Source organism: Condylura cristata, unplaced genomic scaffold (genome assembly GCF_000260355.1).
Source record: "Condylura cristata isolate star-nosed mole 26May11 unplaced genomic scaffold, ConCri1.0 scaffold00014, whole genome shotgun sequence".
Taxonomy (NCBI): domain Eukaryota; kingdom Metazoa; phylum Chordata; class Mammalia; order Eulipotyphla; family Talpidae; genus Condylura; species Condylura cristata.
This window is the reverse complement of record NW_004567115.1, coordinates 30,717,414-30,736,656: the sequence shown is the minus strand read 5'-3', so window position 1 is coordinate 30,736,656 and position 19,243 is coordinate 30,717,414. Positions and strand designations below refer to the sequence as shown.

Sequence of the window (19,243 nt, the reverse complement as noted above, 5' to 3'; positions counted from 1 at the left end):
AAAAAAAAAAAAAGCAATGAGAAAAAAAGAAAAAAAAAGTAACTAAGACTGAAGCACTTACAGACTTCCCTTTTTGAAACAGAAGCTGATTTCCAGCCAGAGTAAAATAACGGGTTTTCCATCTTTTGATGAACTTCCATCTAACTTGCTTCTCTTTAAGTTTTCCCTCTATGAGGGGCTGGCCATCTTGATTTATAACTGTGGAAGGCAAAAAAACAATCAAGTCATTTATTTTCCATTATTTAGTTGGCAAGTAACCCAAAGTTAGAATTGTACAGTGAACCAGAATCCAGTATGTGTATTTGTAAAGTGAAATAATAAATTATGAATTTGATTAACCTTCCTGATTTTCTTCCCCAAAGAATGTACAATTTAGTTATGATAATGAGAAAGTGTTGACAGCCCTTATCTAGATTTTCAAAAGAAATACCATTCACTTAAGAGCATCTGTGAGCAGTTTTTAAGTTTCATCCACATATCCACCTTTCTTGTGCCTCTTAACTCCTTTGTTTCTTACTTTCTTCACATCAACTGCTTAGAAGTATAGCTTTATAAACAATTGCAAACCAAGTATATTTAGCTCTTTGGCAGCAAAAGTCAATGCAGTGCTCCTAAGATACATTTTCCTGATTACATAACAGCAGCACAGGCAAACTCACCCAACCCTTTTGAACATATTTCCACTTTTTGAAATAAACATTCTCTCCATGAGCCACATTCCCAGTTTCATCTAGTTAGTAAATGATCAGTTCATATTTTATTCAAATGCTGCTTCCTTTGGGAGACTTAGTCCAAACCCAGACTAGAGTGGCTACAAGTTCTCATGCATTTTATTTTTAATATACTATGTCATTTCTAAGTAGTTATTGGTGTTCATCTAGTTATGCCTTTCCCTTTTAGCTCCGCAAGGGTAGAGTCTTCGTTTTGTTCACTGTTGGGTTAACCTACATCACTTGGCAAACAGTAAGAATCTGTATTTGGTGAACGAATGTATTAACCTGACACTGAAGTAGAGTATGTCTGAGTAAACATGATGATAGAGGTGGAAAGGTCTTTGCAGGTCCCTCCCTGGTGGTGCAAGGGGTTAAGTCTCAGCACTCTGAAGCTATCCACAGCCACTGCAGCATGAGTTATACCCCCAGCCCACCTGCAGCTCCCCTCAGCAGTATATTTCAGTAGACCTGCCTGCTCTGTTCCCTACTCTGTCTCTAGTGAGTCCTCTCACCCCCTACACCTCTGGCCTACACCCCAGCTCTTATATGTATAAATAAATCTTTTTCTTTTTTTTAATATAAGCCTTTGCAATGTCAGAAATTTTCATGCTGAATTGAAATATTCCATTTCTTTTGCATGAGATTTGCATGAGGAGCCTTCCGGATCTGACATGGGACTGATCAGCTATTTTTCTGAAAGGCAGGTTCAAATGTTTCATTTAAAGAACATGTGTGACAAAAGTTTGCAAGGGTGCTTGACAACATTGGTGAAGGAGTCCTTTGAGGCACACAATGTGGATGGGGTGTTGCACTCATTCCCTTTTGAGAAACTCAAGATGAATGGCGGGCATTTCTCTACCACTGTAGAGAAATGCTGCTGAACAAAGAGTCATCGTAGCCCAGCAAAAACTGGCCCAGGGAAAAGTCCATGGAAAATGTGTTAGGAAGGAATTGTTAATAGACATTTACGGCAGTTGCATGTTAGGGCCCAAATTACAAATCAGAGTCAGCTTCAGAAAATTCCATTAAGAGTCAGGCTATTTGTAACTGTAGCACTAATTTTAAAAGTTTCAATGGGGGGGAGGGGAGAAGAAAGAAATTTCCAACTGCTCTCCTGTATGTTCAAAAAAATTTCTTTTTCAATTTTGTCTGACATATGCATGACTGGACATGCACCTTTAATAGGTCTATTGTCAGAGCACATCCTTGTAAACAATCATTACAGTGTGATGCAACATTGCTTCATGGTCAAAACAGAGAAGTAATTCTTTTTAGGGATGATCATTTTCTATTTGGAAAATAACATGTGGAGAGTGAGACATTCTGGAGGAATGATCATATGTTTAAAATGTCTTATTTGCATATAACACAAAAGTTTGCTAAAATATTTTCATACTTGCCAATTATTTCATTTAAAGTATCACTAGTATTTCATTTAAATTTACATTATTTCATTTAAAGCATCACAATTTGGCTAAGACATTCTCTGCCAACCTGGATCTCATCCTGTCTTTAATTATCAGTTGTCTAAAGAAGCTATGGAATATTAAACTGAAAACTCTAGTGGAACAGGCACCCACATTCTTACTGTCTTTATCAACTTAAAAGGCATTCGGAATAGGGCTCTCCCTGGAGGTGAGTTAAAGCCAGCACTAGGAAGCTCTCCACAGCCACTGCAGCATGAGCTGGATCCCTGGCCAGGGAGATGACCCATATGGTGCAGCAGATACTTCCCTTTTAAAAAAAGATTTATTTGTTTATGCATACAAGAACTAGGGTACACGCCAGAGGTGCAGGGGGTGAGAGGATTCACCAGAGACAGAGTGGGGTGCAGAACAGTCAGATTCACTGAATACACTGCTGAGGGGAGCAGCAGGCGCGAGACAGGAGAGGTCTGGGGAGACATGTGGGTCAGCTCCCCATCCGGGGATTGAATTCATGCTGCAGTGGTGTGATAGCTTCATAGTGATGTACTTTAACCTGCTGTGCCACCAGGGAGGGCCCTAAATCTTTTTAAAAAAGATTTTCAGAATATTAATACAAATATTTAAACATTAATTCTCTTTCTTTTGTGCACCAAGAGTTGAAAATATTTATGTTGGTAAGAATAAATTTTAAAGGTGCTAATCTTACTCAACATGAAGTTCTGAGTAAGACTGAACTAATACCAAACAAATATCTTAAAATAGAGAAATCCAACAAGGAGAAGAACAAAGTAGTGAGGAATATGGTCTGTTTATCTGTCAATTATCCATCCCACACATACCTCTGCCCACTGATAAGCTGTAAAGAACTGTAGATGTGAGAGGTTAAGAAAGACCAATTCCCAGGGATCTTAGCTTATAATCTTGCAGGGGAAATGAAGCATTTTAAAATTACACAGCTCGATGTAGAGCGTGGTGAGCATTGCTGGAGAAATGAACGGAGGCATCACTGTACTCAAACAAAAGAGGTCCTACCTGTAGCAAGGAGGTGACATTAGAGTTTCACCTGAGCTGAAGAAGAGAAAAGATGTTTAAGAGTGCAGCAAAGGAGTGCAGTAACAAGAAGGATGTGTGAGGGGATGTTCATGAAAAGAACAGAGCCGAGCCCTCCATGATGGTGCAGCGGGTTAAAGCATAGCACTAATAAACTAAAGCCACTTCTGCATGAGTTCGATTCCCGCCTGCCCCAGAGGTGACCCACATGGCGTGGCAGACCGCTCCCGACCCACCCGCTGCTCCCCTCAGCAGTGTACTTTGTCAGTCTGCCTGTTCTGCTCCCCACTCTGTCTCTGGTGAAGCTGGGCCTCTGTCTGTACCCCAGTCTGTATGCACAAATAAATAAATCTTTAAAAAAAAAATAAAGAAAAGAAAAGAACAGAGCCTATAAAGCTGGAAGGACCGTTGAACTCAGAAGCAAGTTTGTAAAGCAGCTGTTCTGGGATAAAATCATAGGCTTCTCTGCTCATCGGTTGAAATCTAAACATTCCTGAGAATTACCATTTTATGAACATGGAGAGCAGTTTCCCAAACTATGTTTCAAGGGCCACTTACATCAAATTACCTACTGGCTGGTTAAAATGCACATTTCAAGGCCCCAACTCAAACCACCTAAAGCAGAATTCTGGGGTGTGTTGAGGGATCCTGAGTTTTTAAAGAGATCCCAGGTGATTCAAATGTAACTCAAGTAGGTCTAGGAGCTAAAAGTATCCTGTCTCATGGTAGATGAGAGTGAGAGGTCCTATAAAATTACAAAATAATAAAGTTGAGTCCTCCTTGGTGGCGCAACAGGTCCAGGCACAGCACTACGAAGCTAGCCGCAGCTGCTTTAGCACAAGTGCAATCCCACACCAGGAAGGTGACACACAGGGGACAACAGACCTCTCCTGACCTTCCTGCTGCTCCCCTCAGCAGTGTACTTCATCAATCTGCTTGTTCTGCTCCCCACTTTGTCTCTGGTGAAGCCTCTCACCATCCCTGCATCTCTGGCCTGTACCCCAGTTCTGCATGCATAAATAAATAAATCTTTTTTAAAAAACAAAATAATAAAGTTGTAAAACCAATAGTGAGAAGAAAATTGTCAGGACATTTCCATGACATTAAAGAACAGACTGCAGCATAAAATCACATGCATGAAGATTTATAAAATAAATACCCTTGTACTCTGTGATATACGCACACACACAATACCTTACTCTATTAAGTAAAATTATGTCTCATAGAACTTTTGAAAAGAACTCATTTAAGATGACAGCAGTTTATGACAAGAATATTTTGGTACAAAAGTACACAGGATATGTAATGATAAATTTTCCACTTTTTTTTCACTTAAAATGAATCCCTGTGAGTTCATTCACCTGTAAGAAAAATTTTACTACTTTAAGTTTTCTAAGAGTGTGCAAACTGTTGTTCCCTTACGTGGTGAGTACTCATTGGCCATCGGTATGGTGCTGGGGGGCTAAGGATAAAGAGATGAGGGGAGGGCCTTCTCATAACTTAATATTTACAGGAGATAACAGCCTCAATTAAACAGTTACACCTAAAAAGCAAGGTGGCTTCTGTGATCAGGTTAGGCTGGAGGTCTGAGGTGCCAGGGTGGGCACAGAAGGCTTCTTTTTGGCAGGGAGTTTGAGTTACAATGGGAAGCCTGGATCTACATGAACTCAGTGAAGAGGGGAGAAAGGGTAGGCAGAGCTACAGAAATGCACATGGAAAGCTCATGGCAGGAGGTGGGTTTGGGAAACTGGAGGAGCCTCTGGCCAGAGCAGAGAGGACGAGACGTGGGCAGCATGAGAGGAGAGAGGCTGGGAACTACTGTGGCATGTGAAGCCAGGAGGCATGTGATGGAGTTTGGTCTTTTAATGAAGAGCCATGGGAAGCTATTGCAAGGTTTTATGCAGGAGCAGGTACCATCAGATCTGTGCCTTGAAGAACTCATTCTGGCTGTGATGTGGGAAGCAGATTGGAAGGTCCAGGAAGGAAGCTCTTGCCATTATTTTAGGTGTGAGATGATGGTAGCTTATTGGAGTACCACAGAGAGAGGTGGACAGAGTTGAGAGCAGTAGACAAGATAAAATCCATAATACTGGGTGGTGGATTGATGGGAGTGAGGGAGAGGGCTGTTGGTTTCTAGCTGGTGCAACAGAATGTGTGATCTTGGGTTTACTGAGGTAGGAAATGCTGTAAGGAGAAACCAAGTACTTTTTAGGGGCAAGGGAAGCAATCATGCATTCTAATTTCAATGTGCTGAGTTTGAAGTGCTTTTGATGCAGCAAATAAGTGATATGAGATAAAAATATAGAGTTCGGAGGTGGGAGATAGACTGCAAGATACACTTTTGGGAGTTGTCTCATAGCAGGGACTCCTGAAGAGGCAGAACCAATGAAGACTGGAAGGAAGAGAGTGACAGTAGAAAAAGAGAAGGACTCTAATGATGAGTGACTGGAGAAAGTGAGCAGGCATCAAAAGGAGGCTGGGAGCAAGTGAGAATAGGAAGGAGACCAGAGGAGGTTTTTTTTGCAATAAAAGTTAAAGGAAGAGAATGTTCTAAGAAGAAAGAATTGCTCAACAAACTGAATGCTGCTAAAAGGTGAGTAAGGCAAGGACTGAGACCGAGCCAATGCAGAGGTGAATTGCAGGCCACTGATGTCCATAGAGATAATGACCTTAGAACCCAGATTTGGGAGGGGAGAGTCACAGGATGAGGCAAGAAAGTTATTATCTAGTTTAGCCCATTCCATTTTGGCATTTGAATGGAGGGAGGGTCACCTAGCCCTTGCTGAAAGTGTCCATCCAACAAAGGGGAGCTGGACCTTGTTGGACCCATGTGAACTAATGGACAGCATGCTCTTACAGCATAAATTTTTGAAATCAAGTTCTACAGGAGAATCATGATAGAAGATTTTTGAAAATTTATTGTATTTCCTTTTACAAGTTAAGGAGACCCCCTAGTGATAATTACTTTCAATATCTAAATAGACAGTGGCTAAGATTGTGCTCACACTGGGGAGCATTCAAAGTCATGGGGGAGGACACAACGGCCCAAACCACCTCCAAGTTGTTCTTTGCAGGGTGAAAGAACAAAGGCATGTATGTGTCTCAAGAAGCAAGAGTGAAAATCATGATCCAGTTCTTTCTCTTCCTTTTAAAAATGTAACTGAATCAAAAGCCAGATGTGTTCCTGGCCGGTCCAGATGACTAACACTTACTGTCAACATGAACTAGCAATTCCAAGACATGAAGATAGTTGATAAAAGATTTTGGTTTGTTTTTCCAAAAATGAGTCTGTCCTGTTAAGTCTACTTGCTCAATCTCTATTATCTCCTCTTTGCAGAGCAGTGGGGTTGGTAATAAGTAACACCAGGCACGTCTCTGAGGATTCATGAATAATTTAAGTGATTTTTAGTTCTACTAGTCTGTACTTTTAAAAAATGATTATCAGAAAGTGAATCAGCATTGGAGAATGGGGATCATTTCTACTGTAACCATTTCCCCACATGCAATCACTTCCCACACCTTCTCAGTATAAAGTCCCTGCTCTTCATTGAGTGGAATTCATTGGGGGAGGTCTTGGTTTTTCCAAGATATTCAAACATCATGGAACATTATTTTCAAAATTTCCAATATTTCATGTTTTTAACCTGATGTTTCAGTTTCCTTATCTTTAAATATCTTTAATGATGAAAAAAAAGAAAAATGTACATTAAGTTTTGTACATAGCATGATAAACACCAACAATTATAATCATTACAGGACCTTTGGACTATTTTAGCACTATTTTCCCTAACTTCATTCACACCTAATTGGATAAAAAAATATTTTATTGATACCAGATACTAAATTTCTTTGAATTTCTGTGTGCTGGTGGTAGAGGTGGTAGAAGAGGCCTGGAGCTGGCAGTTAACTAGAACGTTTCCTAATTAGAAGAAGTACACTCCTCTAATGTACTTCCCATACTTAATGCACTTCAGTACCTAAGGGTGTCAAGTAAGCCAGTGGATTGCTGCCCGTTTCTGAAGAGGTCCTATAGTTTAGTCAAAACACCGTTAGGAAGGCTTTATATTTCAGAAAGTCTTTCCTGGTGTCTAATCAAAAATTTCTAATGAGCTCAAGTTTTGTTCTTCATTCATGGAGATACTGGCCAGCAGTATTTTTACAGTGGAGCAAGGAATACTTGGAAACAATTATTTCATTTCATTGCCAGTCCATTGAAGGAAAACAATCCAAATCCAATTTCTTCAGTTTTTGCCCTGGACTCCAAAGCTACGTCTCTAGACATCTTCCAGATGCTGCTACAACATCAGGACTTAGTGGTTTGTTGTTGAAACTGAACACAATCATGGGACTCAGGCAGAGCAGGCAGAAAAGTGGACCTTTCGTTATACACATAGTGATATCTCTCTGGGAGGAAACAGGGGCCAAACTCTACTTACCAGTTTCAAAATATACTGGGCATGGTGCATTGATATACTTGATAGGATTAACACATAACTATAATCTGAGGCATCAAATTTTAATACTCAAGATATACTTGGCTGCTATTTTTAAACATTATTCATTTACTCAACAAATATTTATTGCCTACTAAAAACACTCAAGGAAGTATGCTAGATTTTTCTATCTATACCTTCTGTCCCTATCTGGATTATAAATCCTTTTAGAGCAGAGATATTATATCTCACTCCCATTTTATTTCAATGCTTAATCTGTGGAAGATATTCAAACAACACAACAAACATACATTATATATAAAAAATGGGGATGGAAGTAATAAACTAGCTGTGTATATCCAAATAGCTAAATATTTATTCCTTTGTCATAATCATCTTTGAATTTAAAATTTAAACAGAACATGATTGCAAATATCATCTTCATGAATAATGCATTTGTCAACAGTATTATGTTCAGGGTAAATATATAATTTATATGCTTATATAAAAATAAGATGTGATCAACAACCTATATGAATTTTCAGGAATTCCAGAAGTTTGGATAAAAATAATCACTTAAAATAGGATTTCTCTGAGGCTCAACCCCCCTTTCATGTAGCAAAAGGAAATAAACAAAGAAATCTAAGCACACTGAAGTTTTCAGAGCCAAACCGTTTGATTCAATATGTTCTGTTATAAAATATTTGGCCTTGTTTGAATTTTTATTGCTATATGTTCTCAGTCTATATTTAACTGTGAGAAAAACAAATAAGAAATGGTGAAAGAAATAAAGAGTGAATGTGCAAAATATTCTTTTCACGTATGGGTAGTGAATTTGAGAAAACATATATTAAAGGGAAACTGCGTTTTTAACTTACAGCTCCTTTTTGATGGCCTCTCTTAGCTCGATATGATTAAATGTTTATTGAATTAAGGGCTCAGCTTACGGGGAATGAAAATTCTTAAGGGCTTCTCAGAGCCCCCTAAAATAGGCACCTTACCTTGCTTATCCTCTCAAACAGAGTTCCTTTTATGCTCTTTTTCATAGGTGAAATAGGGTCTAATTAGAAAGTTTTATAATAAAAGCATTCAATTCCCCAATTCCTTATTTGCTTGAATTAACTTTTTTTTTGAATTAACTTTTAAGAAATTGGGGTGTTCACTCTGGAACCCGCTCCATCCCAACTCCGTAATCAGCCAACAATCTGCGCTTACAAAAGCTGCGTCCTTCCTGCCAGCTTCTTCCAGCCTTACTGGTTCCACAGGGTAATGCATTTTAATTGGTACCTCTCTATGAGACCCTCACGTCTCCATCTGGCCAAATAAACACGTATTTTTTTTTTTTCTATTCAGCATAACTGTTGGCAGCTAGCAAGAGGATAGACTTGCCACAGTGGGTAATCTTTAAGATGCACAAAATCCTAAAATTTAAGGGCTGGGCACAGGTGGTATCTTCCCTGGCCCTCTGGAGCACAGCTACTCCTCAGAGTGGATTTGTGTGCTGTGGTGTTTAATTGCTCGCTTAGTCGAAACTGCAGCTTGTCAGCCCTACCAGTGTCAAAAACTCAGTGTTGTCTCATGGCAATTTAGTGATGAAATATTCAGTTTCCATGGGCAGAACAACTTATGAAAACAGTATAACATATTTCCACTGATCAGGCTGGAGGCAGGTATAAGCAGGAGACAGAATGGCGACATGGGAAAGCATCTGGGTTCTGGAGTCTGAGTTTCAGAGTTGCCATTTAACTCACTACCTATGTAACTTCAGGCCGTTACCAAATCACCTCTGCTTCCGCTTCCCCATCAGTAAAGAGAAGATAATATTCGTACTATCACCTAAGATTCTTGTGAATTTAATTTCTGACATGGTTAGCATAAGGCTTAACTCATAGTCACTCATAACTACAATTAGCCCGAGTCCACAGACCAATTCCTTGGGCTACATAAAGGAAGGGAAGGTGAAACCAGCCATCATGTTCTTCTTCAAGTCCTTCCTTACTCAACAAGTGTTCATTCATCAAGCCAAAGTGTATGGGGTGATGAGGAGGTGAGGCAGTCTGTAGGCTTACTCACTCAGGTCTTCTCATTTCTTTGAGGCTCCTGACAGATGCTTATTTGTTTCTAACCCGCAAGGTCATCTGGGATGAAATGAAGAATGTTTTCTGGGCATAAAAGCCAGTGTTGCTTTTTATAGTCACATATATGTACATATATGTAGGTATGGTTTCTCTGGATCATTTCTGGTCTGTGTTTTCTCCCTTTCAACATCTTTCCTTTTCCTCACTCCCTTTTAGTGAGATCCCTTTCTCAGCATGGAGAATCGGCACACCTCTGCACAATATTACAATCCAGAATGTTTATACAAAAAGAAGGCCAATCAGAATAGCCAAGCTTGTAGATCCTTATAAATCCCAGGGTTCCACATGATTTTTAGCACCAAGGGGGTCTCTCACCGGTTGCTTTTTCAGGGTTGTTGCACATGAAGCATTGCCATGCTCCTGCTGCTTCGCTGAAACCAAACACATCAAAGAATCTCACTTCTTCCAGATGGAGCTGTACCTGGTCCAGATCCTATTTCAGGAACACAAAGCACAAAGATTATAAAATGATTTGCTGCTACACAAAATTCTGGGAAGCAGAAGGCCAATGCTAAGTCCAGGAAAGGAGAACACTTCCCTTGGGCAACCTTGGAAAAGCACAATCATACAAGCTCTTCCAATAGATGGGGTGGGAAATAAGAATAAGCCCCGGATGTCCGGGTGGGGTTCTGTTGTCAGAGCCTGAAGTGAACTCAGAGTTTCTAAAAAAAGGGAGTACCTGAGTGGCAGTGTGAATGTGACTGGACATTTTAATCTTTTATTTATTCTTTATTAATATTGAGAATTATTTTGATTAAGTTGGTTTTGCAGAGGACGACGGGGACTATGGAGAGGGCTTGTCCCTCTGCCTTTGGCTCCAGCACTCTTTCAATTGTAAGCTTAATCTTGAAAGTGCATGCAAATTTTGCATTCCATTCCATAATACAATTGTAATTTAATGGAAAATAATAAATTACTTATCAGTAAATTAATTATCACCCCACAGTTGAGTAGAAGTGACACACCAAGAAGGCTGCTGTGTTCTACATGTTCCTGTGGCATCCTGCCAATGTATTCCTGTTTAAAAGGCAAAGAGAGGTTCCATTACATTGTAAATGGATGGGGAACTATTAGCCTAACCAGATTAAATAGCTTTAACTGTCCTTTTGCGGTTTCCCTATTATGTAAATGACTTATGCCCTCTATGAAAGGGTGGCCAGAAGTGCACTTTGAAGGAGCTTGATCTAGATGGGCTTGCATGTTACCTGCCCAGTAGATTTACATCTGTGCTCAGTTGATCTGTGATTTCCTTTCCTGTCTTCTGGCCCTCACACTCTTATCTTCTATGCACAGAACAGATCCTAACATACCCAAGAGTCTAGAGATGGAGACATTGTCTATGGTGAGTCTAAACTGGAGAATGGTCAAGTAGCTACCCAGTTTTTGTTTTCCATGTCTACATTTTTTTCTTTACTTTTTTCCTTGTTTAACCATCACAGAGAATTAATTTATTCTTATATAAAGTCAATAAATAATTCCTCCTATCCCAGTCTCATACAATACTCATAAAGGGGGCCTGACCCGAGTCTGTGTTTCTTGACAGAGGGGAAAACCTTATTAGATTCTAAGCTCCTTGAGAGTAAAACTATCTCTATCTTGTTACAGTCGTATCAGAGTCTCATCCAACATCAGGAACAGATTAATATCGTTGACTTGCAGGTCTACTACAAGATTTTCCCAATAATCATCTAAATATTAATAGCAGGACTATTAATATTTGGATCTATGGATCTGTTGGTGCTGTAAACCATTGTTACCTCAGTATAAAATAATAGAGTCCTGAAAAAGAAAACAAAGTATAGCATTGCACAAAATATTCACCTAAAGCCTGCATTTTGCCAACAGGCTGCTCCATGCTGAAGCAGTTCTCACTGATGTTTGAGTACCCTCACTATTTCTTTCTAGGGTGGTGAGGTGATGATAGCATCTTACAATTTTCAGAGTGAACTACGGCTTCTTCTTTTTCCCAATAAACTGGATGACTTTTCCATCTCCATACGTGTTTGCAAGAAGTAAAGAGAATTAATGTTGAAAAAAGAAAAGAAAAAGAATCCCCCTGAAGTCTGCTATTAATATTTTTCAGGACTGTATTATTTTATACTGAGGTAACAATGGTTTACAGCCCCAACAGATCCATAGTCCTTTACCACTGACCCCAACTCCTGTGTTCTCCTCTTTCCATCCATCACTTCTGATCTCAATTCTATACTCATATTTTGTTTTAAGTGTAGAAACTCAATTCTACAAACTCATAGCATTTGTTTTGGTTTAGTGCTTCTGGTTCTCTGTTCTAAAGGGAATTCCTTTTTTGAGAACTTTTTACATTCATTGAAACATAAACACAGGGCAGAGATTTTGTTGTTTGTATTGCCATGACCTCAGCGCCTTAAAGGCCCCATGACTTAAACACATTTTGCTATTTTAGGGGACATCAAGGAAATAGTTGTGGAATAATGAAAGGCAGAAACTAGAACTAGTTTCCAAGTGTCTGTTAGCAAGTCTACTGTGGCTCCATGTTTTGGGGCTGAATATTTTGGAGGTTTGACATACTGAATACAACAGATTGAGTTACTATCATTCAATATCATATTTTTGGCATTACAATAGACACTGTATATCTAGAATATCTTCGCAAAACAGATTTCAAATGTGTTCAATGGGAAAAAAGTAAGGATACTTTTTAAAAAGCAGGCTCCCAGGATAAAGACTGAAGAAGCACCTGGGAGTTTCATAGGTTTCAAAGGATGAAATCCATATTAAAATTTATGGGGGAAAAGCAGATGTTCATAAATATCAGTTTCAGAACTGTGAAGTCTCTGAAGTCTGTATTTGGCCATTGGCATGCAGATCACAGCTTTATTTCCCACACAATTAGGGACCAATTTTTCACTCACCACAAACACTGCTAGTAAACAAAGTACTTAAACAAATGCTGAAGGGTTCCTTTATTTTTCCTGTTCTGAGACCAGAAAGGTCCCAGATTGTTGCCTATAATCCACATTTGTCTTGGCAAAAAGTTACTTTAAAAGTTTTAGACAGATGGCAGCTGGCCTCCAGTGCTCAAGTTCTGAGTCAAAGCAGCTTACTTCTTTAGAGGATTTAGGTGTTGGGCACAAGAGAACCAAGGGGAGAAGATGGCAAATAGACCTTGGAACTGCTGAGGTCAGCATAACAGCCAGCTTTGGAAAGAAACAAAGATGAAGCACATGATGTTCCTAGTACTAGTGGAAAATCACAGTGAAACACACCACAAATAATGTGAAACAAGTGAACACAAACCAACAGAAGGGACACTTAAAATTTTAGGATTTTGATTGTTTAATCAAAAAGTCATTATTTTTCTCTCCTGCTTACCATCTTTACTTTGCTGTGTCCTGTAGCAATTCCAGGTCTTACTGAAGAATTGCTATTGATATATATACATAGTTTTTATGTTTTTTCCTCCTGCCACTATCCCTTATGTCCACAAGCAAACACTTCCCATCTCATGCCACAAGAGAACGCAGCCCAGCCAACATCTTGACTGCAACCTAGTGAGATCTGGAGCGAAACCACAGCAGACTCCATCCAAGCAAAATGTTAGGTAACAAGTGTGAGTGTCTTTAAGCTGCTATTTTTGTAACACAGCATTTAAATCCATAACAGTGTGACACACTGTTGACCAATTCTCTATGACAGTGAGGATTCTACTTCAAGGGGTCACCTTCTCCCCCACACTCCCAATCAGGCGTCCATTAGAAACAAAGAATATTGAGGTGAACAGGACTTTTGATAATGCATGCACTAAGGAGGATTTTCCTGATGGACACCATCTAAGTCAGAGAGGATAAAAGCTCCTGGAGCAAAAATGATGTTTTTAAGCAGTTGATTAAGGGTATTTCTCCAGTGTTAGAGAAAAAAGCCATTTATGGGAGTAGGAATTTGCAAAACTATATAAAAATTCTCTTTGTGAAGCCTCTTTGGGGAGAAATAAGCCAGGCAGCATGGAAAACTGAGAGATGGTTTACAACACGGTTTTGATGACAGTGACAGCATAAGTCAATGCTCAGGAGACTCTAAAAGTGCAAAGTGGCCTCTGGATTGTATGATGGGTCTAGGTACCGTGACACTGGGAAAATTTTTTCAGAACTCAGTAAAAGCATACAGCTGGAAGAACTTTGGGGTCTGGCATGTTTTAATTATGTTCTAAAGCTTTCTGGGCACAGATATGAAACAGGATTGCTTCTTGTATTGTATGTGCCTATACTCGATAGCATCCACTCTATGGAGCACACTTAAAGTATGCTTTAAGAAATGTAGACTTAAAAAAAATCTCCCAAAACTTCACATGGTAGTAAGGATTATATTGCTTTATGGTATTTCTCATGTACATATTCTAACTATATGGAGTCTAAGGTATGAAATAGACTTATGGAGGGGAGAAAGTTAACAATTCATCTTTACATGGCCTACATTATATTGTCATTGTGTCTGCTTAAAAACATTGTATGTTGGATGAATAAATTAGTAAATGAGTCTTTGAGAGTATCTGTGTTACAATATTTTCAGTGAAAAACAAGTCTTTAAATAGTGTGTAGAATTTTAAATCATCTTTAATAAAAATATTCTAGTTGCTCTCCCTGGTGGCGCAGTGGGTTAAAGCACAGCACTGAAAAGCCAAAGCCACTTCAGCATGAGCTCAATCCCCGTCCCGGAGGTGATCCACATGGCATGGCAGACCTTTCCTGACCCTCTCGCTGCTCTCCTCAGCAGTGTACTTTGTCAGTCAGCCTGTTCTGTTCCCTACTCTGTCTCTGGTGAATTTTCTCACCACCCCTGCACCTATGGCCTGTACCCAAGTTCTGTATGCATAAGTAAATAAATCTTAAAAACAAAATTCTGGCTGCATGGAAAGTACTAGAAGATAAATGTTGGAGAGAATAGTGGTTATATTTCTGCATACTAGGTTTCTGGGGATTTTAAAAATCATTTCTATTGGCTTATTTAATTTATAATAATTTTTAAATTAAAAAATCTGTGCTATAATTAAATTTTTAAACTTATTTTAATTCTGAAATATGTTATTATTGAACTCAATTCATAGCACCTAGTATTCAGAACTCTGGGGACAGGAATCAAGGATAAATGGGTGAAGGAGATATATAGTCCTGTATTCCAAGGATATGGACAGATCATTCATGGGGTTCACTATCTTCATAGAAGACGCTGAAGATGTTTTCACTTGTGTTTGGTTGGGATTATTGTATAGCGTCTTTTGGTGTGACTATTTTGGTCCTCCACTGGATTAAAGCTTCTTAGTAAGACTGGTTTCTACATTAATTTTTAGTTTCCGAAAATACTTACTACGTAACACTTTGTCAATAATACTTGTTTCATGAATTTCTATTAATTTTTACTAAACAAGACACAGATTAAAAAAATAATATAGTAGTTTATTTTTAAATCATTTTGTACCTTTTTCCATCTCAGTTGTAATTCCTTTGGGTTTCCCGTCATCAAATCATCCATGTGCCATCACCATAGTCCAGTGCACTTTCCTCCTCCCATCAATTTTTGATCCCATTCCCCATTTCATCTCTGTAAAATGTCTCTGGTATATAATTGTTCATTATTATTATTATTATTTTCTTGCCTGGTCCTTTATACTCCTGCTATGAGTGAAACCATCTGGAATTTTTCCTTTTTTTTCTGGCTTATTTCACTAAGCATGATCTTTTCCAGCTCCACCCATGTTGCTACAAAAGGCATGTGTTTATTTTTTTTTGGTTGTTGTGTAATATTCCATTGTGTATATGTACCACATCTTTTTAATCCAGTCATCTACTTTTGGGCATTTGGGTTGTTTCCATGTCTTTCCAATTGTAAATAAAGCTGCAATAAACATGGGGGTGCAGGTGACAAGACACGATTTTTATTTCTAATTTTAGGTGTTTGATTTTCACATTGATTCAAATATGATCATTAAGCCTTTTCAGAAGATATCTGTTTTTTGAAAACATTTACCTGCACCTCTATAGGTATTGCAGATATTAATTTAATTTTATAAAGCAAGTTTTAAAGCTAAATGTTAATAATTGAAGAATCTTTGCCTGACTCAATCAATATGATGTGATGACTGCTTGCTTTCAGCATGCTCATCATTTCCAAATCACCAATTCTCAAAGGGGTTGGCTTTCATTATCCTTGGGAAATGTTACCAACATCAGCTTCTACCCATGAAAGCCTAACCTGATTAAGTGGTCAGGCTGGGAATCTGCCTTTGTAGACAAGCACCCAAGTCATTCTGATGTGCACTGACTGGGAAATTAACCCTTCACCATTGGGAACAGATGTGGGGCTGGCTGATCTGGCTTCATTACTTGGTATGTGAAGAATGTGTGCCTCCTCACGTGCAAATGTTCATTCTCTTCCACATGGTATAGTTTTGTAAGACAAAATACACAATCTGGTTGTACGGACAAAAATTCCATTCTTGAAAATCAGAGATGTTATAATTCCAAATTGTACAACATGGAAGAAAGAGATGATGCATGAAAGTGGAATTCACTGGGCTTTCTTTGAAACTTGGCAGAAGGCTGGTATGTGTGGGGAGGGAGGTGGCAAATAGGTGAGAGCTTAAAACCAATCTGGTTGTGTTGATAGAATGTTGGCAATAATATGACAAGTGTTTAAGTGAAGCAGTTTATGGAAAAGTTAATATAAGAATATGGACTGAGTAGAAAATAAAGATGACAAATTGGTTGAAGCTATATAAAAGATCATAAATATTTGATACACACATAATCCATTTCTTTATGAATCAAACTTATTTAAAAATTTTTAAAAATTTTTATTTTTATTTTATGCATACAGAACTGGGGTACAGGCCAGAGATGCAGGGTCAGTGAAAGGATTCACTGGAGACAGAGCGGAGAGCAGAACAGGCAGATTGATGAAGTACACTACTGAGGGGAGCAGTGGGTGTGTCAGGAGAAGTCGGCAGCACCATGTAGGTCATCTCTGGGGCCGGGGACTGAACTCACACTGAAGTGGCTATGGCTAGCTTGCAGTGCTGTGTCTTAACCCATTGCGTCCCAGGAAGGGCCTTATTTTAAATTTTAGTCATTAAAAACCAGCAAAGTATTTTTTAAAATTCTCAGTGGAAGCAAGGGTAAAAGACTAACAACATTCACAATGCAAAGAAAATGACAATTCTATGGTGGCAACAACAGTAAAATGTGGTCACTGTGTCTGTTGGCATGAAAAGGTATAGTCACATGTCTCCCTTCTACATAGGAAAGTAAAAACTTGAAAGGATGCTTTCCCCTAATAAATGGTTTAATAAAAATTCAGTAATGATGAAAGCACTTAGTATGTCTATATACTAGAGTATGGTACCTGATCACAAAGTGTGTGGAGGAGGTTGGCAAAAGTTCTAGAGAAGCTTTACTTTTCTCCCACTGACAGTAGGTACTGAGATAACCACATTTCCCAGCCTTGGAGGTTATTTGTTGGGGTTGAGGTCCTTCCTTCTCTTGTTTAGGAAACACTGATGTCAGTCACCTATAAACACATACTTATTTTTATGCTATTTTTCTCCTTTATACCTGATACCCCTTACATTCATGGACAACGCCTCCTTCCTCACCTTTACATATGCCCTCACTTGTTTGGAATTGTATATGTCTTGGAAATGTGTTTATATTTAACTAGATGTAAATTACATGATATGTGTATGTATAAAATGTTTACTGCAATTTTCATTTTACTAAAGGCCTCTGCCAGTGTCACAGGGGTAGTTTGTCACCTCTGCTGCTGCAGTCACTTCATAGTGAGCACCCACGACCAACTGCACCCTCTAACCAAGCTCCCAGCTTGTCTCCACTCCATGCATGTCCCCACTTCTGCACCTACAGAACTACACATGAAATCTCCATATATATCCCCTGTGGATGTTCTGGGATAATCACTGAGGAGGGGAGTTGCTGGACCGCTGGGGATCTGTTAAACCCTAAAGTATTTTCATGGATTTGTAGTTTCAGCTTTCTGAGCAAATTTGATTGAAATTGGGTCCTGGCTAAAAGAACAAGCTTTTAAATGAACTTATGACTGCATAGAGAATAAGAGACCATCCTGAGAGATTTTTCTGTGTTTACATCTCAAGGTGGGGCTGAGATCAGTGTTTGGAGACATCCCTGCGCTGTCAAGCTCGAGACAGTCTTATCTTTCCCTGGAGAGATTTGTTTACATCCCAAAGAGTGGTAGTAAGAACCCAGACTCCTCTCAAGGATGAAAGATTTTTTTTCTCTTTCTTGCAGAAGATGAGTGGGGGAGGTTGTTCATTCTTTTATGTAAATACCTAAGTTCACATGTTTTGGGTTCCTCCTCACCTACAGGGTAGACCCTAATGTGTACAGACAACATCTGATTCTCATCATGCTGCTCAGGATTAACAAATGAGGAAAAGGAGAAATGGGGGTGGTGGAGAAGGTTATTTGCTGTGAATCATAGTAATATGCTCTACTCTGGAAACCTTGTTTGCACGAGACATTAAATAATTAACATTACGCATATCCTTAAATTTACTAGGTTATGATAAAATGCTCTTAAGAATGGCTATCCAATTTGCATCCCCACCAGCCCAGCGTGAAGAATTCCTTTTCCACATCAAAATGGGGATGACCTCCCTTGGCTCTGAAGTTTCTGGAACAATCGCCATTCAACAACCCTCTTTCACATCTGAAATATGGCCATGCTTTGGGTGACCACACACAAATTAGTCAGATTGCATCAGGGTTTGCAACAGTCTCCAGTGACTTCTTAACACATTGTTTCTTAAACTGTGAGAAAATCAATCACATCTCTCTAGAAATCTTTGCATTTTTCCTCCATATTTACTGGCTTTGTTGTCATAATAAGTACTCCAGGTTCTGGAAATAAGGCTATTCTTTGTAGATACATTTATTTTAATACTCTAGTGTATACATCAAAATTTGGCTAGAGTCTAGTTTTACTTTAAGAACTATCACTTATTGATGTGTTTACTACATGGAGCAGCTAGAAAGGGGTAAAAGTTACTTTAACATGATTGCTTCCCATGAGCTGGAAACTTCAAATGACTCCTTTAGTCATTCAATAGACAGAGCAGAGAGCTGAGCATTGGTGAAACAGCAGCATTCGGGGCAGAAGTGAGCAGAAAAGTGGCTGCAGACAACGATGCTCCATTTACACAAAGAAACATTTTATAGACGCCAAAATATGAACGAGTCTACACATGTGGACAGATATATTTTAAAGACATAACATTAGATACAGAAATCATATAGCAAAATATATGAGAAATATAACACCACCAATGTCAAATTTTTAAATAATAGTACAAATACACTCATGGAAATAATACACACCAAGCTCTGGAGTATTTACAACAGTTTCTCTGTGTAAGGAAAATGTTTTAGGTAAATATGAATGAAAGAAATGTAAATGCTGCATCTGCCAAGTGG

At 38.8% G+C, this 19,243-nt stretch overlaps 1 protein-coding gene across 2 annotated transcripts in view; it reads right to left on the bottom strand.

Annotated features, from left to right (window-relative positions):
- Window positions 1-19,243, bottom strand: part of VEPH1 (ventricular zone expressed PH domain-containing 1) — a 157,946-nt gene that overhangs the window by 9,464 nt on the left and 129,239 nt on the right. For both annotated transcript variants that reach the window (XM_004682313.2, XM_004682314.2), the window contains 2 exons: window positions 10,077-10,194; window positions 62-198 (listed from right to left, as the gene is read on the bottom strand). In XM_004682313.2, the coding sequence (XP_004682370.1) occupies window positions 62-198; window positions 10,077-10,194 (255 nt within the window). The remainder of the gene's footprint in view (window positions 1-61; window positions 199-10,076; window positions 10,195-19,243) is intronic.